The following is a 24,773-nucleotide window of genomic DNA, read 5'->3' as shown; positions in this document are numbered from 1 at the left end:
ATTAAAGCAGAATCTAACTCCGCATCGTGAGATCATCATTAATCCTTTCCGTAATATCGCTTTCTAAATTTAAAAATTCCGATTGCTCTATCCTTACTTTTTCTCTTCGAAAATTTTCTGAGTAAGACCAATCGCTAGAAATTTCCGCATAATATGATGCGAACAATCGGCAACTTCTTTAGTTTCAGTGATGGTTGTAACCAGTTATTTGTAGGATAGGTATAGTTGGGGTTTATGCTTACCGATTAAGTTGCTCACTCTTTTCCAAATTTCTTTGTTTGACATACTACTGTCCATTTCTGATACATAATTCGGAAGCGTTTTCCTTTTGGCGTCATACAGAATTCTTCTTTCCTTAGATCGGGCTATTTTGAATTTCATTAGGTTTTCTTCTGTGGGGAATCTATCGAATAGTTTGAGAGTCAGCTTTTTTTTTCGATATTGGACGCTTGGCACATGCCGTTCCACCAGGGAACTCTATGGCGTTTTATTGAGCCCCGTTTCCGGCACTGATTCGGCCGCGGCAGCCTTAATCGCTGCAGTTACATGTTCAACATCGATGTTTACGTCGCCTGCCGTTGTTGGAAAGGTGTCAGCTGCGGAGTAGGCAGACCAGTTAGCTTTTATCATATTGTATCGTTTATAATACACATATTTTTCTAAACAGATAGAGCTACGGATGAATATGGGTAGGTGGTCGCTGAAATAGAAATCTCCTGCTGTGTCCCACTGTACATCGGGAACAAGAGATGGAGAGGCAAATGTTAAGTCAATTACACTGTAATTTCCAGAATGGATATTTATATGCGTAGGTTTTCCAGAGTTCAACAATATCAAGTTTGTATTATCTATTATTGCTTCTAATTGTGTACGGTTTTACTAGAGCCCCACCAAATATTGTGCGCATTAAAATCCCCAGTAAGGAGGACTGGGTGGGGCAGTGCATTGATTATTCCGTCAATATCGTCCTTGTGCCAATCCCTATTTGGTAAATACATTGAGCATATAGTCTATATATTTGGGCGCTTTGATTCTTATTGCTACTGCCTGTACATTATCGTTGTTGATCTGTACTTAGTTCGCTGAGATCTTTTCTCTGATGTAGATAGCAACCCCTCCCCCCTAGCCGACTGCTACGCCCCGGCTGTAGGACCTATAACCTCTAAGGGGATATTGATCGTCGGGACAGATGTGGGTTTCCTGTAGAGAGAGGGCTACAGGTGATCTTTCGATTATAATTCTTTTCAATCCTTCGATATGGCATTTTCCTCTCAAGTTCCACTGTAAAATTGTACCATTCATTTGGAGTTAGGTTTTTCTCTTGCTGATCTTCATTCTTGGGGGGCTTTCGGGGTTTGCCTTTGGGCCATCCCTTCTTTTTTTTCTTTCTTTGGTAGCAAAATCATCTTCTTTGTTTGATTCTGCTGAAGTATCAAATGTCTTCGATCTACCACTCCTCGTTTCCCAATCCATAATCCCGTAAATTTGAACATTCAGTTCATCCGAGGCTGCTGTGGAAGTGGACTCGATGTTAGAGGGACGAGGAGGATGACCCGTATTCGGGTCTATGGGGTTTGGTGTTGATATTGGGACGCCCTCAACCACCTTGGCTAAAGTGGTGGGGCTGTCAGTAATAAAGCCCCTCTGGTGGTTGAAGCATTATTGGAAATGCCTAGTGCCCCAGGGGTGTTAAGAGAAGGGGCGTGTGGTTTATCACTATCCCTTCTTTGGTAGTCGTCACTCGCTTGTGCTGATAGGGTGGCTGTACTTGGAGTTAAATTCCGAAATTGAAATACTGGAGTCTCCTCAGTTTGGATGGAAATCTCCACTGTTCTTTTTATAGTCGCTGCGGAAGCCGCAACTTTTGCAAAACTTATATTTCATTTCACAAATCCTGGGCTTCTTACTAACATTCTTGATTGTATATAGTTCATTCCCTTTTCCACTTTTATTCTTTCGATTTGTCTCCCTTCTTGCAAAATAGGACATTCACTAGATCTCGCATGGTGGTTCCTCATACAATTGGCACATATTGGTTTGTCTAAACAGGGCTGTTCCTCATGCACCTGGGAGTCACACGAACATAAGCTTACTTCTGATTTACATCGCATCGCTGTTTCCCAAAGCGAAGACATTTGTAACAACGCATAGGTGCTGGGACATATGGGCGTACTGGGAATGTTTGATAGATAGCTTTTACGCTTTTTGGAAGTGTAGTGGTGTTAAACGTCAGAACGAGCGAGGTCGTGTCGATGAGACCTCGCTCTGTTTTTCGTCTACTTCCAACACTCCTTGATCACGGAATTCTCCCTTAATTTCCACCTCAGGGCAGATCAGCAGATCTCGTGCCGAGATCACTCCCTGGGAGGTACTGAGTTTTCTGTGGGGCGTGGTGGTGACGGGAATATTTCCTAACTTTATTGTCTCATTTAGTATTTTGGCATGGAGCGCATTATCAATTTCAATTAGTAGAATGCCAGCTGCGGTTTTTTGTCACATTCACTACCTTTCCAAGTTGGGTTGTTATAATCCTGCATAGTTTGATGGGTGATTCATTTTTAAAATCTCCTTCAACTTTACACATTACCCAATATTTTGCAAATTTTCTTTCTGAAACAAAATTATCTATTACATTTCCTTCTATATTCACTCTTTTTCTTTTTCTCATGGCTGCCGGGTAGTACAGCGCCATAGTTTTCACAAACGAAAGTCCTTTATCAGTCCTCCTTGTGGTAGCCTCTGGTCGGGTGGTGCCACTCGCCTCACCAACTTCGACGGGATCCAGTGGATAAGCATGTGGATGATCCCTATCCACAGGCTCACCGGGATTGTGGCCTTCCGGGTCTACTGCCTTATTTAATGGAATCGAAGCCAGCTAATTTTCAGGGTGGTAGGTGGCTATCCAGTCACCCCTAGTCGGCCAGTGCGGTTGCCACTAAAGTAGACCGACGTACCTCCCACTCCCTAGATCCTGGGACGCCGAGGATAGGAAAAGAAAGAGATTAGTTTTGGAAAAGGGTGGTTACAGGAGTCTTCACTTGGTTGGGGAATTGGTAAAACGATGGGAAGTTAAGGAGGCCATCAGGTACCGGAGGAGTATATGGACGCAGTTTAACCTCATGCCCGGGAGGGCCATCTTGTTATCCATCATTTTATGGATCCTACAATTTTTTTTTCTATTGGCCGATCGTTTCTGAGTTTGCTCTAGGATGATAGGGGACCAGAAAGGACTACAGGTTCATCACCTCGCAGCCTGTGAAAAGAATCCTCACAATAAAACCACTTGTTATCCATCATTTTAAGGATCCTAGAAATTTTATTTCTGTTTTCTATCTAGTTTTCTATCGTCTATTTTATTTTATCTGTTTTTATTATCATCTATGATTCTATTTATTATCATATATTTTTATTTTATCTGTTTTCTATCATCCGATCTGCAGCTATTAAGATGTAAGTGTCAAAAATGATTAGAAAAGACCTAACTGCAGGCTCATCACCCCGCAGGCCTCCATAAGAACATCAAATAATTTTTTCGTATAATTTTTAGGATCTTATAAAATTTATTTTTGTTGATCGATCGTTTCTGATCGGTTTGTTTTAATGTCATAGGATTAAAGGTGATCAGATTGATCAGAAAGTACCAAGCTACAGGTTTATCACCCTGCAGACCTCAAAAACAAATCTTACATTAAAACCATCTTGTTATACATAATTTTTATGTGTTGTTAGTAATTTTATTTTCGGAGTTTTGTCGTTTCCGATCATTCTGCTCTTCCTATCCTGGCATTATAGCTGACCAGAATGATCCGAAAGGACTAAACTGCTGGCTCATCGCCTCGCAGACCTCAGAAATGACATGCTTTATAGATTCAAAGACAAAAGGAAAATTCAACTTACTTGAGAAATGCAACTTTGGATTAAATTTGGAGGAAACATATTCCTGTAAACAAAATAAATGAAAATGTGTAAAACAGTACAAAAATAAATATTAGAAAGGTGTTTGAATGGCGAAATAAACCTTATGAGATCGAGAAGAGTATCTACAGTTGTAACCGGCCTTTTCATCACCTCGGTCGCTGTAGCCGGTCCGAAATCTCCTCCACGACCAGGCTGTATGACCATGACGAGGATGATACCTTCAATAACTGCGATGACAGTCGTGAGGAGGTAGTAGGCTATCGCCCTGCCACCGATCTTCTTCGAGAGGCTCAGATCGAGGGAACCGATCGCCGATGTAATTGAGGAAACTAGAAGTGGAATGATGAGTGCTTTGAGCATCCTCAAAAACAGCTCTCCGGGAAATTGGATGTACATTACTTCTCTGGCGTTCCATCTGAAATTTTGGCATGAATGCACACAATCGTGCAAATGAATAAATCAACAAAAAGGTCCTCCCTACTTTCATAACCCTTGAAAGTGCTATTACTACTATACTACTACTACTATTTATTTAGAAATCGTGAGATGCGGTCTGGTGTGATGTAGGTTTCAGAAAAACATTTTCTTTATCGTGCCAACGTTTCGATCTTTATTGAGATCATCTTCAGGGCTCAAAGTGTTTGTCTTCTGTGTAATTGTGCCATTCTTGCGCGCCGTGTCGAGAGTGCCTCGACACGACACGCAAGAATGGCACAAATTGAAACGTTGGCATGATAAAGAAAATGTTTTTCTGAAACCTACATCACACCAGACCGCATCTCACGATTTCTAAATAAATATCGATTAACGGTCACTAATCACCACACACTACTACTACTACTTATAATTTTGTAATACAATTAATTTCAATGTTTAAATACATTTATATGCCAATGGGAAAACGCGAAAAAGGATATTTTTTGTAATTAAATAATTAAAATTTTGATTTCCTCTTAGGGTTTTCTTGGTGATGTATGTATGTTGTTCATTTTTGATTTTGGTCTACTAATTCTCCCTGTTTTGGTCTGTTAGACGCGTTTCGGCATTTTGCCATCTTAGGTGGTGGGTTTCTGCCTAACGACTGCACAAACACGTACAACAAAGAAAAAATCAAAATGCCAAACCACGTCCGACAGAGCAAAACCAGGATAATTAGATGATCGTAGACGACAAAGTTCATCACTCCCAGACAAACAGTTAAATTCTGCTGATCGAAAACATGAAAGAATGATTATGCATCAAAAAAGAAGAATATAAAGATCGAGTTGCTTATCAAATTTATAACAGCCTTAACAAGGATCAAGCATTATTTCTTTGATGTATATAATCTTCCATTTAGACGTCTTTATTTTTTTAAATTTGTATGTAAACTAGTAATGTAAATTCATCAAGACAACTCTATTGCGTGAGGGACATAATGAAATGGAATCGTAACGACTAATCACAGTGATTAGATCTGTAGACATGGCTATGGCTAAAAAGGCTAATGCCAGGAGGAAAAAACAGTGATTATCTTGAGAATGATATGTTATTAAATGATAAATTTTGATCAAATGAATCATGAAATCTAAATTGGTTTTTTGCATAGCATCTGTACGATTGGTTTTATATTTGCTGATAATATTATGTCTGGAAATGTTTGTGAAAATAATAAACCACTTTACCTATCTGAAGAAGAGAACCTTAATAAAAGGCCGAAGGCAATTCCGCCGATAACGCTGGCCACAGTAAGTATGGGCAAAAGATTCCCTTTGAAGATGGAGAAGAATCGCCTGCAGGCACCACTACTTGCCGGTTCTCGTCGTAAAGGTTCCTCCATCTCAGCCGCCTCCGTTCTATCATAGAGCTGAAAAATAATTTAACAGGTCAGATATATTTTGTTTTATTAGTATGCTTCTTTAGTTTCTTAAACATGCACAACTATTTGTGGAAAAATTCATATGCTAAGAAGCTTTGTTATTTTGTCTGAGACATCGAGGTCATATAGTATAGTGGAGTTTGCCGTCAGAAATTATGTATGAACTTCTGCTTTAAAAAACATTCTATGGACATTGATCTATAATGTTTAACTAGGAAAAAATTTGAAAGAGAAATCATCTTCGACAAGAAACGTTTATTGCTCTAGTAATTTTATTGAGGTTGGCGCAGGACCGATTAAAATTTTCATCCCTGGCCTCAATTATTCGGAATGAGCAACTTTTTAGTTCGGTTTTGCTGGGTATTGAAAACTGGCAAGATAAAAAAATACACTAAGCAGGAAATTCTTAATTACCGCTCATTTCATACACGTGTTGAATAAACATAACGAGAGGCGATGAGGGCTATTAAACAATAAGCTGAACACAAGCAGGAACAATAGGGTCACTGGGATACTGCTCCCCCGGAAACTGAAACAATACTTTTAGATTGATATTCTTTCTCTGACTCGTCAACATCTCAAAATTTCAATATTATTTAAATTACATTTCTACAAACTTCTTAATCAAAGGACGTATTTTTCTTGAATTTTTGATATTACAATTTCCTATGAAAAATAGCCTTCAATACAAGAGAATAATAAAATAAATAAACATGATTTTGTATGTTTCTCGTTTACATTAATATTATGAACGTAATTTGATCGAAACTGACGATCATTTGGTTGTCTATCCACGCTGTCAATCTCAGTCCGTCGCAAATATTCAACCCTTCAGAATAATCTGCCTTGAACAAAATCCTGTGGACAGTTTATTGATCGAAAACCTCCGATTTCCATTGTTTTTCAGCATGAATGCTTAATAAATAATTATTATAATATTGTTGCTGTACAAGTAAAACAAATGTGACTCAAACCGTGTACGCAGTTTCTTTTGAAAATTTAAGACCACTTTGGTTCACTGGGTTTTCTCCTAAAAAAAAAAATCTTATTTGTCTCAAAATAAACTTTCCTCGCAGTATTCGATGGATTCATGTACGAAAGGTGCCTTTTTAAAGTTCTAATAGACTCTTGAGATCCAAAAAAAAAACGGATCTAATGAGAAGCCATCACAAGATTCTAGAAAAAATTAAAATAAATGAGATGGCTATAATGGTACCTGACAAAATAAGAAGAAAATTTAACTTTGATAGACCCAACCAAGTTCATAGATAGCTTAATTCTTTAGAAGAAAGGCCAAGGAAGAGGCCCTAATATGGTATACCGATGGATAAAAGAGGGAGTATGTGTAGGGTAAAGGGGCCGAATCATTCGTCGAAAACACCTTGAACTGGATCCGACTATTTTCAAGTACTTGCGATCCAACTCTGGGCACAGGAGTTGAAAAAAAAAGAAAAGGTGCACGGATACGTCCAGACAGTCAGGCAGCTTTAAAAGCACTACACTAGTCACTAACTAGTCAGGGAATGACTGAATTGCTGAATGGTCCCAGGAAAACCCAACTAAGTTATCTTGAGATGGGGTCCAGGACATTAACGTATACCAACTGGCCAAAGAAGAGCAGACCTCCAAACACTGGAACCGGAAACTAGACGTGAGAGTATGCTAACGTTGGAGTTCGAAAAATGGCTTGAGAGAGAAAAACGCAAGCACTGTACAAAAGCATCAGGAAGACGAAGGAAGTCCTCAAAAAACTATAGGTTCCTGTATGCGGCAATACTCTTTTAACTACCACCAAGATGAGCAAAACGGAGAAAGAATCAAGCCTACTACGTCAATGGAAACCAGAGATTTCGGCACATATCTTTTGGGACTGTGAGGCATTAGCTCATACAGTATTGCAACTTCGTAAAGAAGTTCTCACGCGAAGAAAAGCCAAAAGGAAAGAGGCAAATTATAGTGAAGAAAAGCACATTTCTTGTATGGTCTTAATCATAGGGGTTCTACATAGAATACCCCATACAATAGACCTAGATAGATCTCAGTGGAGAAGAGATTAGAATCCTTACTTGAACCCCCCCCCCAAAAAAAAAAATTCTTCTATAATATTTGAGCAGTTTTATTATATTAATGGGAACTGCAGTGGCCAAGTGATTAGTACGTGTACTATTTGCCATGCTACCGGTTCTGGGTTCGAATCCCGACAAAGGTCATGAAATTTTTTATTAGATTAATTTGAAAAATGTGCTGTAAAGTCTGACCCTTCATTTCACTAACTTAAAGTGCGATTTTATTTGAAGTGAAATAATACAAAAATTCCAATATTTATTGCTTAAATTTTAGGAAGAACGAAGAATACAGCGTCTTAATAATTAAAAATAATATCGCAAAATGTCCTAAAAGTAATAAGATTTTTTGGGAAACCTAACATGATTAAAATTTACTCTGCTAATAGTTTTGTGAATAATCTTAAATCATAGCAAAATCGGGTTAGTCTGGAAGTTTTAGAAACACCCCAAACATAAATAAACCAAATTGTTATTCCTATTAATGATTTTAGTAATTTCAACGTTTGCTTTTTAGGTTTGCTATTTAAGACTTCCAGTAACGGTCAGCCGACTAACACAAATAGAAGGATATTATTAACCCTAGACAAGTCATCCGAAAGAGAAAAAAAAACTTTTGGTTTTCAGATAGTCTAGCTTTGGGTCTGCATATTGCCAAAATCAGTACTTAGAAATGCTTGCCTAACGTGTTCTTTGGCTTCGTTACCAACTCTAAATAAAAATGATAACCATCCAGTATAAACTATTTTAGTTTTACTTTATATGAGTTGGACTTGTGTCAAAAGTCCCAAAGCCAAAAATCTTGTAATTTCTAATAAGATGATTCTTGTAAAGAAAACGACTTGTCAGTTTAATTGGGTTTGATTGTAATAAAATTCGAAATTCAACTGAACCGTAATGGTTTAACGTAGTCCTTTGTCGACTGATAGAATGTTTTCTTGTTCAGTTGCTTAGGGAGTCAAAAAGTATTAACGACACTTGCTTCGAGCTGCAGTCTCATTCTCAATCAACTAAGAAACAAAGCGACGACTTATTAAATCAAAAACTATAAGTTGAAGAGGGCTGGCATTGCGCCTTCAAACGTAACTGAGCTGTTTGAATAAGTTCAGCTGTTCTTATTTAGACAAGTGTATTAAACTGCCTTTTTTAAGAAGACTAATTTATTTTGGTTATTCAGGGTCTATCTTTGTTAAAAAATGTAAAAATTTATAGTTTCTATAGTTCCACTGTTGTACGGTAATCTATTTAGCGTAGAACTGGTGTTTAAATATAATTTATTATGGTTCATAAACAGCTGGCGTACATCAAAAAAATATCAAAGATATCTAATTATTACCAGAATAATAATCTGGTATTTAATGTGGCAGTCTGAAATGTCTACCTTATGATCGATGAATATGAAAAATATTTACTCGTAACTGACAAGAATTGATAAAAACTACATACACGATGCTAATACAATAGGCTCGCATGTTCTTTTTTTGTATTGTTTGATGGAAATCTTTCTTAGATGCCCATTGCAAGTCAAGACACTTCATATCAGACCAATTTGATGTAATCTGTAGTCCTTGAAAATATCTACAAATCTCGCAAGGAGGCTCTTGAATTGTCCGAAGCGAGTAATTCCCATTCTCTCTTCTCTTTCACCCTGTATTTTATGATATCTGATAGTATGGACCTATATCAGCACACTATAAGACAAAAGAGTCTGGGTACTGTCAGCAGTGTGCCAGCTTCGTTGGTTCCCTCTATTCTTGTTTCTAATTTACTGCTGCCAGACAAGATATCTAGATATCTACCATATTTAGTTCGGTCTTGAAATTCAACAGCATCTTCGAGTTGATGACGTCCATAGGCTGTGAACACTTCATTTTGAGAATTCTTCAGTATAAACAGAGTGTACTTTTGACTTTTTTCCTATTCTGGCAAGTCCTGTAAGCAGTAGAGACGATGTTTTACATACATATCCAATTTAGTGGTCTTACACTCTACAGAACCTCTTCGTGCTGACTGATATTCGAGGTAGCTGTACTGATGGCTGCTTATAGACATGTCTTTGATTTCCGTACTCTGCAAAACTTTCCATGACCTCGGTTTGAGATAATGTAATCCATAGGATCTGAATACTCAATTTTGGGAAATCGTGTCTGTGTACCTTCTTGCATCCTAGATCCAACGTCATATAACAGAGTGTACCTCACATCTTTGCATGTCCCAGAATCCACTCTGTTTTGCTCTTATAATTCTTCGAGTTGATGATATTCGAGTACAAACTGCTTATAGTTATGTATTTGATTTTGTAACATTTGTTCAAATTTTATATCCTTTCCATGGATTTTGGTTTGAAATATAAAGATGTACATATTCATCGAGTGCAATACTCTGATGGCTGTTTGTAGCTATTTCTTTGGTTTTTAATCTCATTTTTTCATGGTTTTCGGAAAGATATAGTACATGTTGATGGGGTCTGATTACTTAATTTTGCGAAATCTGCCTGTGTACCTTGTTGCAACTTAAATCCGACGATATTCAGAGTACCTTGCACCTCTCCCTAGAACTTTTTTCTATTCTTGCAAGTATTGGAACCCATTGGCGATTGACTCTGTTTTACATACAAAACATATTTAGTTTGGCCTTACAATTTAACAATTTTTGCACACGTAACTTATTTAATTGGGCTTTAAAATTTAGCAATATCTTGATGGTATTCGAGTAGTGTTCTCTCTGCTTACAGCTATAAGCTTATATCTTTGGTTTTCAATCTCATCTTTCCATGGATTTTGCAAAGATAAAGGTACACATATACTTGGGCGCTGATTATTTAATTTTGGAAACAACTTGTGCATCTTCTTGCTTCCTAGATTGAAATGTACATCCACGGAATGTTCCTTCTTTGACCTGATTACCCGTTCCCATTTCTTTTAGGTGTGCAGGTAGGTCAGGAAGTACTGAATTCAAATATTCGTGGAGCCATGGGAATCGATAATCAATTATTTACAGATTTTGTAAATAGCTAGTAATGTACGTTTTCTTTCATTCGTTCATAAAATCCAGTTAAGTGTATTTATAGACGTTTGTGGGTCTGAAGCCAGAAACTGCTGCAGTCTGCAAATTAAATTACATTAAAAAAAAGAAGATAAATGTATGTATATTTTCAGACCAGGAAATTATTTTGTTAAAAACATTCCACATCCCTTCTTCAGTGAAACTCCATATTGGAACAAAACCCAAAGTTATTCTAGCAAAAACTTCGATAGGAGGGGTTTATAGTGGATTGTAATTTTGTATTGAAACATTTTATTGTACAACTAAATTAAAAGGGGCGTCGGTGGCCGCAACGTTTGGGCGTTGCCACAGCGCTCATCACTGTAAGGTAAAGGTCCCGGGTTCGAATCCAGCGGCCCTGCATTAACAAAACCGACATACTTACAAATGGGCTTTTTTTCAAAAACACCGGCACCCTGAGGGTTTATATAACCTCTGCTGTTGCGGAAAATTCAAAAGGTGGGGTGGAAATGGGAAGTTGATGTCCGAGTGGATCGAGGTCACGATAGCTCAAGTGGTAGAGCAGCGGCGTATCTAGCCGAAGATGGTGGGTTCGAATCCCGCTCGAGCCATTGACTTTTTTATCTCATCTAAAAACCTTAATTAATTGTAGTAAAATTTAAAATTTCTTTTTAAAATTTTTAAAATTTTCTTAATTAAAAAATAGCCTACTGCACTCGTGTCATTCAGAACACAGCAATGTCAATATACACTGGAAGACAAAAATAGTTGATTTAAAATGTAATTGAATGTTATCAAACCTTTTACCCCTTTTAGATTAATAATAAAGAAAATCAATTCATCTTTTCCAGAATCAACTTGTCCAGTGAATTGATTTTTTAATTTTTTTTAAATTAATTTTTTCTTAAATTGTTTTAAACGGGATCACTAAGAAAAAAAAATTCTCACAAAAGACCGTAGTGATATACCACCATTAAAAATTGAAAACATGTTTTATTCCTCCAGTTCAGAAAAATGCGAGTTCTTTGCCGACATACTAGAGCAGCAATTTCAGCCAAATGTGATAAAGTCACAGAAGTAATAAAAGACCCCTTGCGACTATCTCCGTTTAACGATTTTTTTTCCCTCCAGGGCAGGTTAAAAATGCTATCGCGCGCTCTACGACCAAAAAATCTCCTGGCCACGATATGGTCGTCCAACCCCCCGAAAAAATACGAAGGAAGATGAAGACGAAAGCTCTTGTTCAATTAACGCAAGTATATGACGTAGTTATCAGACTGGGCTGCTTCCCAACAGCTTGGAAATATGCCATCATCATGGTTCACAAACCTGGTAAACAAAGGAACAATCCTAACAGTTATCGTACCGTAAGTTTGTTACCGTTATTTTTTAAAGTGCTGGAACGACTATTTTGCGTAAACTACTCTCCACATTGGAAGAAGCATCGCTAACACCCAATTTGGCTTGCGACCCAACCATTCCTGCGTTCAGCAACTATAGTCGACACCATCCTGAACACGTAGAGGAAGGCGCAGTGTGTCACGGATTGTTCCTAGATGTTGAAAAGGCTTTCGACAGAGTTTAGCATCATGGCTTGCTCTCAAAGATAAAAAAAACTATATCCCGGATACGAAGTATCGACTGATACCGTCATACCTTACCAATCGTTCGTTTTCTATAAAATACAAAGACTCTATCTCTCCAAAAAAAGCCATTTATGCTGTAGTTCTACAAGAAAGCGGATGGGGTCCATTACTTTACAAAGTTGGCGCATTTTGCTGATGATGTTGCGGCTTTGGCGCTTAAGATTTAGCTTTGCAGAGATTACGGTTCTTCGTCCAACAAATAAGTGACTGGAGCGAAAAATGGAGGGTGATGCTTAATCAAAAAAAATCGCAACTGGTGTGTTTCACTTTCAAAAGAAGCGTAGAAACGTCTTCTATAAATCTCCGAGGGGAAGCAATCCAGCAGCAAATTTCAGCTAAATACCTCGGGCTACACCTTGACCAAAAACTTATATTTGACAAACATATAGGCCAGATAGTTCAACAGCTCAGAAACCGAGTCAGGCAGTTGTACTTTCTTCTCAGTAAAAAGTCTAAATTACCTCTCGACGTGAAATGTTGAATATACTTGTCGGTGATAAGACCAATATGGATGCATGACTGTGAGATATGGATGCATCAGAGAGCTTGTTCGAAATCGGGTTCGGAGGTTAATCACAGGTGCCCCATGGTATGTGAGGAACACACCACTTCATACAGACCTAAAAAAACCGATGGTTGCGACCAACGCTTACACAAGACTGAAAAGAAGTATTAGCACCCTTTGCTGCTCATCCACCACCACCCCGAAATAACCGACGTCCTTTAAAGGAAAAGGCTTGATAAAAATGTAAAAACTGTAAATAATGTAAAGGCACTCCTTTAGCTTTAGTCCCTACTATTTCAACTGTATACATTCGTTTCTCTATTATACTTATAATGTGTAAATTAATATGTAGATGCTCCTACACAGTACTCGGACACAATATCCGACGTGAATTAGGTCCTTAACATAAGCACCCTGCTTACTGTAAATTCGGCAAAACTAGATTGTAATTGTGTTAAATAAAGTATATACTTTAATTAATTAAAAAATGAATAAATGTGATCATTTTTTCCCTTAAAAGTATTATTTTAAATCGAGGAGATCTCGCTCAGGCAGAATCTTCAGCTAACATCGAACGTTGCATCCGTTACATAGCCCAAGTCGTGGGTGTGCCGCGATGGTCAAGAGCGGATTAGGACAAAAGGAAGTCTCGATCGAAGAAAAGGTAGTGGTCGACCGCGATTATTTCGGTTAGGGAAGATAATTTTATTGCTTGTTACCGCACTACTGAATCCTTGTTAGGTAAGAATAACCCCGTTTTGTAATGTAAGACGAGCTCAAAAACAGTCATCAGATGGCTTTGTTAGAATAGCCTACTCTCCAGACGTCCCGCATCTGGTTCTCTACTACTAGAAAGGCGACTATTCCAAAATTAACATTTTACTTGGACACTTGAACAAGGGGCTATTCTGTTCTTTTGTTTGTAGCATCAGATAGGCAGGTACCGTGTGGGGAGAAGTTGCTGAGAACGTTTTGTTTCATGTGCCATGCGTGAGCATAGTCTTTTCACAACAGTCAGTTATGGATGGGGTGGTATCATCATTGAACTGAGCTTTGATGCACAAACGTTGAGGACGTTCTTGGGGAAGCTGTCGTTCCATAACCTCCATTGATTTGGAACAACTTCAACACAGCAAAATTCAAGGGTCCGGTTTTTGTCTTTGAGTGAGAATAGGGCGAAACTTATATTCCACAAAATGACGAATATTTTGACAAAACAGAATATGATAAACGATTAAAAATAAACTAAAAAAAGGAATAAAATATACAATTATTACTTACAAAGTAGTATAAAAGAACGGTGAAATAAGATGGTAGTTTTTATGATAAAAACGTTCGAAGATTGGTTGACTTCAACAAGAGTTTTTACAAATAACGACTTGAAAAAGAACAGTTGATAACCAGAGAACAAAGGACTGGGGAATTACCTCATTTTCCGCCCCTCTTCAAAATTATTAAGTGCGTAGTTTTTCGCCATTGTCGCCAATAACCTTCTTATAATTCCTCTTCTCAAAATTTCGGTTTACATTCGTTAACATACCGCCCACCTAAGATTTATGTATATTAATACATAAATATTACAAAAAATGTGTCGTCCGATGGGTACGTTTTGCTGTTGAACGGAGGGGATTTCTGAACGGAGTATCTCATTATTCGCTACGACGTTAAACCGTAAACCGTAATGAGTTAATACAACGATTTTTTGAGGTGGAAGAAGTTCAAGGTCTCAAGAACACCGATATAAGTAAAGAAATGATGAAAATAAAAACTGCATTAACCCATTTCCATGATTTCTGACCTTCTTCAAAACGCTATTAAATGCATAATTTTCACCAAAATCTAGCGGGGTTCCTCTTCCTTCTCAACATTTCGGTTCACTTGGTGCTTGAACCGAATCTTGATTTTTCCGTTCTGGCAGTATGTATTTCTCGTCTCTACTTTATTTTTCCCCGCTATTTTCAGTACATGTTTACTGTGTTTCTTTGACAACTTACAGACCTCGCTCCATAGCTGTTACTTGGAGTCATTTTGCAGATTTTGTTGTCCAAGTTTGTGCCATACTGGAAGACGAGCTGAATCTTTCAAGTATCTTATTTTTTGTGTACATTTATTAGCAGTTTTAACGGCAATAAATTCCATCTAGGCTTTTCTTCTGTTGATTTTTTTTCGGTCTGTTTTTAAAACTGATGTTATTTCTGCCCTAAATTCTTTCCATCTCAATCTCGTTGCAAATGTAGATTTGCTTACCAATATTTATTCATTAATTTTTTGCCTTGATGTCTACCTTTGATACATATAAGCTGTATTTTCTAGCCCAGTACTCATAGGTAGACTTCTGACTAGAAAGGCATATGAATAGACGCGGAGCACAGAAACAAGTCTGTGCAAATATTGCCAGGAAGAAAAAAACAGTGAAACATGTCCTCTATTGGTGCGTAGGTTTATGAGATTACTACCCCAGGAAAAGTGAATACCCCGGCCTGAAGGCTACACACGGGAGTCCTCAAGAAAACTTTGGAATTTGGTAAAAAGCCTTAAATTTAATGAGGAGCTCTAGATAATAATGCACAATAGACCAATATTGGTCGCGGTGGGTAGGCCGAAAAGAGGCTGACTCCTTTTAAACTTTAACCTAACAGTACAATAGGCAAAATGACCAGTCCTGAGTTTTCTTCTTGAGATCTGATCATTCTGGTCCTCCTTTTTGATCTATTCGCTATTGCTATCTTCAGTGGTGGATTTGCGGTGGTGCCTCTCTCGAACCCACCACTGAAGAATAGAATAACCGAGAAAACCATGGGGATAGCGAGATCAAAACGACCAGAAGCGACCGTACTACAGACATCGAAAGTAGTTATATCTCTAGGTTAATAATTTTACCTTTTGCTTTCTTTTTCTAACTACCTAACTTGGTCTACTATTATGTTTTATTGTCTAACTGTGGTCTTAGTTGATGAAGTATGTATGTTTATAGTTTTTAGATGTTTAGGTTAGTTTAGAATCAGAGAGAAAGGATGGGGTTTTGTGTGATCCCTTACCTCATGTTTTCACTTTGCTGCATTGAATTTTTTTTTTTATAAAAAGGGAAAACAGGAATCCGTATTTTTGACATGCCTCCATTCGAGAAATGTGAACGCTTTGTTAAGAACATTATCAAAAATGCTTTGAAGATAAATTATGCCTTCTTCTAAGGGTGTGGACCTGTCAAGGGACTTGAAGTATTGGAAGAAAGCGATTATTTAATAGACTTAAGGAGATTGCAACTTCGCCTGGGAAGTTAGATGATTCAAATCATACTAAATTTCAAGAAATCTCTAGGGAATTGAATGGATGGGTTTTTCACTCAGGGGTCAACGGGAAGAAACTGATGCTTTAAAAAGTAAAAACGTCCCACTGGAGAAAACCATAAATGAACAAGATTTACAAATTTATGCCTTCGATCAAAAATCTCTTGGCAACATTCTTGAGATTAGGGCGCTCCCAAAGGAAAAGCGCTTATAAAAAAATTCTTTCTCTTTGAATTATCCTATTGGATCCAATAAGAACATTTCTGTCGATTGCTGTTGAAGGTACTCCTTTAATTGTTGAATTTACCAAACAGTTAGGTAAGGAATCCATTCTAAAACAAAGAAGACTTAAAAGTTCTTTCAATACGAGAAGTATTGAAGATTTTACTGCAGATTCTACCATCTGGATATCAGAGGCTTTAACCGAGAAACGGAGAATCCTGATGGGCAAAGCAACGGCATTCAAAAAGCAACTATTATAAATATTTATGGACTAGAGGAGGCAACATCTTCTTAAGGAAAAGAGAGTCTTCAGAGATTTAAAATAAATTCCGATAGGGGATATAAAAAACTAATGCGATTTAAATCACGAGCTTTTAATTTTGGGTCTTATACTCAATTTAACTTCCACTGTATACTTTACCGGGATTTTAATGTTTCAATTTTCTTTTCCTGTTTTCCGGGTTGTTTGTATATTATTTTCTTATTTGATTTTGTATTTTTTTAAAATAAAAAATGACTGTAAAGTTTAATCATTTTGTTTTTGGGAGTGAATATGATATTTCTCATTTTCCATATTTTCTATTTTATGACTTACTTTTTCTAACAAAACTTGATTCCGACAAAAACGCGCCTTCTTTCATTTACTAGAATCTTGGGGATTTGCCAATGAATGAAATAACTCCAAGTAATTTAATAATAGAGTTGATGCTGGGTGTTGGTCTGCGAGTCGGTGAACTCATGCTGAACCGACATTGGGTCGTCTTCACTCGCGGGTTGAGCGAGGAACTGTTCCTCACTGAAGATGGCGCAATACCGAAACCCGTTTGTGTAGTTAAACGAACCCAATGCCTGTTCAGGATGAATTTAATTGAAACTTTTGCTATCATCATTTTACCAAAGCGTGGAGTTTTAAGTTTTTAAATTATGAAGTTGAAAACTTCTATTATTTCTATAAAAAATAACGCTAATAAAACTGAAGGGTCTGTTTTTGAATCCAATCGTTTAGAGGTGATGGTTGTTGAATTTGATGTTATCCAACACAGATGCATTTTGAGGCTCTTTCCACCTCCTCCTCGGTACATTTTTTTAACATATGGTTTTTTTTCTTTTGACTTGTCGCTCCTGTTGTTATTTCTTACTTTTATATTTATACCATTAGAGTATAATGAGAAAAAAAAACCGTACGTCAAAAAAATATCCTCCTCAGTTCATTTTTTTAACATACGGTTTTTTCTTTTGACTTGTCGCTTTTATATTTATACTCTAATGGTATAAATATAAAAGTTTATAGTTATAAGTTGCAAAAGCTTACAAAGTTTTTATAATCCAGATTCTCATCCATATCCAGCATAAAGAAAAAGCTAGAATAACTACAGCAGGGACAAGTCAAAAGCAAAAAACCATATTTGAAAAAAAAAATATACTGAGGAGAAGGCGGAAAGAGCCCCGAAATGCATCTACGTAAAAAATGAAAAGTTGCAAAAGCTTACAAAGTTTTTATAATCCAGATTCTCATCCATATCCAACATAAAGAACATAAAGAAAAAGCTAGAAATAACTACAGCAGCGACAAGTCAAAAGTAAAAAACCGTATTTGAAAAAAAATATACTGAGTACAAGGCGGAAAGAGTCTTGAAATGCATCTACGTAAAAAATAAAAAGTTGGAAAATCTTACTAAGTTTTTACAATCCAGATAAATATAAAAATTTCAGTTAAAAAAAAACTTTTTAATATCACCGCTATTTTATACGTATTTCGAGTGTGTCTTGTTCCTTTTCCAATTCCAACATTCATCTAAATTTGATCATCATGTATATGGAGATATGAATATTAATCGTCAGACTTTTCATTTCAACATCTTTGCTTTTCATGGACCTTTGATTGAATTTGATAAAGGTATACAAGAGATTTTAATTAAAATTATGTATTCATTGAAGGATATCTCTTTCAACAACTGAATAGTTATATTACACTGACACATATAACAGATCATTTTCTAATTATTTTTGCTATTAGTATTGATCCTAAGGATTTGTCCTCAAACCACTAATAGTAACTTTAAACAAATCATTAATTATGATTTGTTGGGGTTGATGGTGGGTGTTGGTCTGCAAGTTAGTGAACTCATGCTGAACCGGCATTGGGCCCCTCTTCACTCGCGGGTTTGTTGTACTACTCAAACTGGTTTCGGCATTGCGCCATCTTCAATGAGGAACTGTCTGTCACTTTGTCCGAGTCGTGTCGGTCGGTACGGCGGTTGTCGCTAGGGGCGTTTGCAGTTTGAGGTGTTCATTGGTGATGTTGGTTATTTCCGTTGTGATGATTTAGATCCCTTATGATTGTTCAAATTAGGAAAAAAATGTTAATATTAAAGATTGGATCGCTAAAGGTATTCTTGTTTCTATGAAGAATAGGGTTAATTTATAAAGAAGCAAAATTCATGTACCTAAGTTTAATAAAATAAAAATTTGTTGAATTGTATAAAAACTCACCAAATTTATTTTTAAACAAAATATTCTATAATGAACCTAAAAAGATCTGGGCGTTGATTAAAAAGATTATTGATTGTTCTCGAGAAATATTGATTAGACTAAAGTCTTAAAGTTAAAGACTTAACTCTGGTGAGCTTATATATGATAATTTAGAAATTGCAAATAAATTTAATAATTTTTTTTCTTACGTTAGTAAAAATATTAAAAAATCTATTAAAAATGAAAAATATTATAAATCTTTGTCCCCCTTAAATAGGGAATCCCAGCTTTATGAACCTTTTAAAGCCAGTTATTTCGAATTAGAACCACTTTTCAACTATCTGGACAATAACAATTTTAATGAAAAGTTTTTAAATAGTTTTGTACTAAAATAAATTTACATTGATTACACCCTCTCTGGTACATATTTTAACTGAGCCTTTTCACTTGGTTGATTCCTCTCGCTCTTCAAAAATTCTTTAATAATTTCTCAGACTTGACTCATTACTCATAATCAAACTTGACTGACCGCTTCTTTCAGGTCAACCAGAGAACATCTTGCTCTGACTACTGTCCTGTTATGGTGTATCCTGTATCCTCGGTCCGATCCTTCATTCAACGTATACTCCTGACTCCCCTACCCATCCTGACACATCCATTCCCACGTATGCTGATGACAGTGTTATCCTACCCCCCTATAAAGATCCTGTCATCTCACATCGCTCCTTACAGGCTCATCTAATCAAACTGGAACCTTGGCTAAAAAAGTGGCGTATAAAAATAAATGTCGCTAAAAGCCAACATACAACCTTTACCCTCCGATCTGGAATAATGCCACCACTATACCTCCATCACATATCCTTTCCTATAGTTAACCACGTCCGCTATCTTGGCCTGTACATCGACAAAAGACCAGACGAAACACTCTGACGACTACTAGACAAACGATCAAAACTGCACATACGGCATTGAACTGTGGTGTTCAACCAAACATTCTAATTATCATTGCATCCAGATTTCCCAATCCAAAATCCTCCAAAAAATAGTGAACGTTCCCTTCTACGTATATAACCAAATAATCCACAATGACCGTAAAATTCCTTTTGTTAAAGATGTCATAAAATCCGGATACTTAAAATTTCTACAACTCCCTTTCATTACAACCCAATCTTTTAGTTTCAAACATGAAACCCCGAACTAACCCCAATAATTTCCCAAGGAGATTGAACCGGCAGTGGCCTCGCCTGTTTGGCAGCGAGTCCATAACACGTAGACCCTAGTAGAAGTGTTTGACTGGGTATTCTTCACACTCTAATTGCTTTCAGATTTTGTCTTAGTTTTTTCAATTTGTATATGTTAACAATTTTACTTACAGTATAAAACTAAATGTGTGTTTCTTGGTGACCTGTTGTTTCATAATTTGTTGAAGTCGTGAGGAATTAAAAAATTGAGAAAAAACTCCGTTTTCGTTTTTTTTGCTGACGTTTCAACCTTTATTCCGATCATCTTCAGAGCATAAAGTGTGGTGCTATTCTTGTGGTGTCATATTGGTTTTGTGTGAAAGTGTTGTGGCACAAGAATGACCCCACACTTTATACCCTGAAGATGACCCGAATAAAGGTCGAAACGTCGGCAAAAAAAATGAAAAAGGGTTTTTCTAAACTACCTCATTCTTGACACTCCTCACGACTTAAACAAATTATAAAAATAAATACTGTTGTAAATAGAAAAAATCTCTATTTAAACGGCTCAAAATTATTATAGGCCTATTACTTTAATTTCTTGTTTATCTAAATTTTTTATTACTATTTTTTAAGAGGGTATTTCAACTGCCAGATTATATGAACTATCGGGGTGCTTGGAAAACTAATTAAAAATATATTATTGGATTTATTTACCACCAATAAAATAATTTTATCCAACCAGAATGGTTTCCTGCTTGGTAGGACTTCACTTTGTGGTTGTATGTACATATTAAGAGCCTATATAATGATTTTAAGGTAATGAAATTGAATTAGAAATTTCTTAAACGCTCATGTCTATATGCATGTAAACATAATGTTACTATTTTTGGATCATATTATAAATAACTCACAAGGCAAAAATCATTTGTTAATCTGATTTTGCCCAGGGACAATACAACATTTATTATAAATTTTCTTTGTATGTTGCACTCAGGTTTTTCTATAAATATAAAATTAATTTACAAAACTTTAAAAGTTATGCACATGTAAAAAATTACATAAGTTCAAAATTTTGTCTTCAAAATGTATACACAATCCCTAAAAGGCATTTTTTTAAAGTTTTTTCTCTGTATACTCCTTTAGTTCAATTGATGAACATAATTTGTAAAATTATACACGTGTTTGTCTTCTGTGTAATTCTTGCGTGTCGTGTAGAGAGTGCAAGACAAACACTTTGAGCCCTGAAGATGATCTCAATAAAGATCGAAACGTTGGCACGATAAAGAAAATGTTTTTCTGAAACCTACATCACACCAGACCGCATCTCACGATTTCTGAATAATTATCGATTAACGGTCACTAATCACCACACACACACAGAATAAAGAGAGTTTATACATTAAATAAAGTTTATTATTATTATTAACTATTTTTGTAATGTACCATAGTTTCTTGTAGTTTCACTTTTCATAGGAAGGTGGCTTAAAATTCTTCAATTAAGGCTTCCAACAACTCAAGTACCGACAGGGTCGGTAGAGTACACATATGCCGGGTTCTATTTTGATGTGCCAGTACGTGCATTGGTCGATAGATCAATTAAATAAATGCCCAATTGTGTCAAAACAACCGACTACACATTTAGAAAAATAGACCCATCGCCTAAGGTCTAGCGAAAGACCGACGATTTTAATTAATTTATTTTTTCTTCCCCTACACGAAACTTTAATCACACGAACTTCACCTGGGTTGTTGAATCGGGAGACAAACGGAGAGAACCAGGGTTGCCATGGTAACGACGTCGATATCAAGAGGCACTTTCACTCCACTGGTAAAGATTACAAATTGCCTCAAGTGCTTCAGAATCACTGCTCATCATCGATTTTATAATTCAACTCCAACCCCCCCCCCCAACCCAGGCAAAACAGACTGTACAGCTTCATCTGTCATTCATACAAGGAACAAGCCGAAAGTCTGAACGAGAAACAACCTGTTGGACTTCGGTTCCCTCCGTTGACTAAAAAAATACGCACGCCTTATAATAATTACACGACCTACAACAAGGATACTGTCGTTTAAACATCTTTAAAAAGTGTAATCCTTGGAAGTTAAAAATCAAACAAATTAGTATTACTGAACGTTTGGCGGATCAAAGCATGTGATCCATATGAGTCAACTTATAAAATCAGGTCATGTGATGGTCTCAAATGTTTTTCATTCAAACTTACTGCCTCAACTGTTTTTAATCTTAAAAATAATATATAGCAAAGCTTTTAACACGTCTTCCATAAGAAAAAAATTAAATAAAAGCAAATAATTCAATAACAATATATTGTACACAATGGAAAAGCAAGAAGGATAAAGAACAGACTTTGTCATATCGAACCTAACAATGAGATTATGAAAGTCTGTCTGATTTAATTAGTGTAATGATTTCAAAAAGAGCTTCGCCGTACGCTAATTTACTGTGAGCGACAACAAAAGGACTATTGTAGATTAATTTGAACATTAATATCATCACATTCTCCCCAGAGTTATAATTTCTTATTAATTAAATATTTAATTAACTGTTACCTTTAGTTTATTTTCGAGTTACATTAGAGGGAATGAAGGTATAGAAGATAAATTGGTAACCCTAAATATAACATTCAAGACCGGAATATATAAAAAGGAATATATAACAGATTACAGGCGGAAATTGCGATTTAAGCTCAATTACGCTGTGGTTGGGTGATGTTAAAAATTAAAATTTTACTTGAAACCTGTTAGAGCTGAACGTAGAAGAATTAAGCTATTATTTGTAACTATGACTACCAAGGCCGTTTTAGTCCATTGTAATTAATAACATGGAAAGAAAAAAAAATCTGGGAGTCCTTTTCGTCTTTATCTTTATGAAAAATATTAAATAATTTTTGTCGTGTTATTAGTTGTTAAAAAAAATCTTTTAACAAATTTTGAACGTTAAGTTTACAACGTTAAGTTAACAAGACGATCACGTTGTCATGTAAGTAATTTTTTAAAATTTTTATTTGGAAATTCTTTGGAGTTTGATTTAAAATTAAAGGTACAGATTTAAAAAATAGCGATGTTTTAATTTTTTTAAAAATTGCAAATTGCACTATTATTATTTTAAGCGACGTAAATAACTATTCCAAGAAGGCTCAGATTGGAAATTAGGTTTCAGCTGTTACTGGCGTTTTTTTAAATTTTTGGCAGAATAAATGCATTATTTTGCTGAAAATAAAAATAAATGATAAAATGTTCGAACTACAGATTCAGTAAGCTACATAATGGTGATTTTTTTTTTTTTTGCGTGATAAATTGAGTTTATAATTTAACGGCCTACTTTAAGGATTTTTGGACGTCGATGATATAAAGACCAACTTTTAATGATTTTTTTTCAGTTTATTATTTAACTGCCTGTTTTAAATCGCTAAAAGTCCCGTTTCTCTGGTTTAAAAAGTAAAGCAGCCAGCCAAATGATCCCATTTGCACATACAATGCAGATTTATTACGCCTTAGGCAGGATGTTCGTCTACAGTAGGACTCTAGCGTAATGTAAATGAGTAGTGTTTTGGTACTGTCGGAACGATGAACGAATCGGCGAGGGGGTGTCCCCACGAGAAACAAAGTGGTGTGGGAAAGAGGATGCCGTTTTAATCAGCATTGTTAGCCATCAAACTAACCGGCAATGATAAGGCCGACATATCCCCGTGTCATAAGTACTTTTCCCTTCTTTTGGCACACACCCTGCCAAGGGATCCTCTCAAGTAACTTTATACGAAGAGAAACGTGACTTACCGAACCGATGAAAGAGACGGTACACCGAGCGAAAGCTGAATGGATACTGGCACGAGAGGACTTCTATTCCCCACCCACAAGCGTCCTCCCCACTCTCTTTAGAAGAGCAAAAAAATAATTATTTACGGTTTTACTGTTTATATTTAAATTTCTGACTGAATAAATGAAAACGTGTACGGGTTGTTCATAGAAACGAGGGTGAGAATCCGGGCAAATCTGCACGAGCCTCCATGCACCTTCTTTTCGAAGGGATAGTTAGCCCGCAACATTTTTCTGCGTTATGGGCCAATGCCTATATAAATCTGGAAATGTGACCGAAAACAATAAACCATTCAAAATTAAATTTGACATTAATATAAAAACACATTCAGTACGATCATCAAAAAATCATAGTTGAAAAACTTCCTTAAACATAAAAAAAATTAAAAACTAAAATCCAACTAATCAAACCGAATTTCGTCTGGAAGATTTCTGTTCCAAAAGTCAACAGGTTTTATTGCGAACAATCTTCTCAAAAATATCAATTAAACAATAAAGAAGACGAATTAGCACCGCAGAATATTAAGTTGGAGATTGATGCGGCCATTTTCTAGCATGTGGTTCGTGTTGAAATATTTTAAAGCCGCTCACCTTGAAGTAAAGTTAATTCACTTTAGTGTTGTGCAATATGTTACAACTTGTATCCTTTAGAAACCATAAGTCCATAAGGGCATAAAAAAGAAATATTAATATTTCGTTATACTTTTCTTGTTGGCATTCCGCATTTGTATTCAAAGGCGTTGGCTTACACGATTTATTCAAATCGATTTTTCTC

At 36.2% G+C, this 24,773-nt stretch overlaps 1 protein-coding gene across 5 annotated transcripts in view; it reads right to left on the bottom strand.

Moving 5' to 3' along the window:
• LOC106669286 (excitatory amino acid transporter 3) overlaps positions 1-24,773 on the bottom strand; it is a 59,169-nt gene that overhangs the window by 16,410 nt on the left and 17,986 nt on the right. For 4 of the 5 annotated variants that reach the window (XM_014398634.2, XM_014398635.2, XM_014398636.2 and 1 more), the window contains 3 exons: positions 5,583-5,764; positions 4,019-4,333; positions 3,898-3,940 (listed from right to left, as the gene is read on the bottom strand). In XM_014398634.2, the coding sequence (XP_014254120.1) occupies positions 3,898-3,940; positions 4,019-4,333; positions 5,583-5,764 (540 nt within the window). Of the gene's footprint in view, positions 1-3,897; positions 3,941-4,018; positions 4,334-5,582; positions 5,765-23,959; positions 24,033-24,773 lie in introns of those variants that run through there. The other variant, XM_014398637.2, reaches the window with a different exon arrangement.

Source organism: Cimex lectularius, unplaced genomic scaffold (assembly GCF_000648675.2).
Source record: "Cimex lectularius strain Harlan isolate CLEC.00 unplaced genomic scaffold, Clec_2.1 scaffold35, whole genome shotgun sequence".
In the NCBI taxonomy this organism is placed as follows: Eukaryota; Metazoa; Arthropoda; class Insecta; order Hemiptera; family Cimicidae; genus Cimex; species Cimex lectularius.
This window is presented reverse-complemented; position numbering and strand designations above follow the sequence as displayed.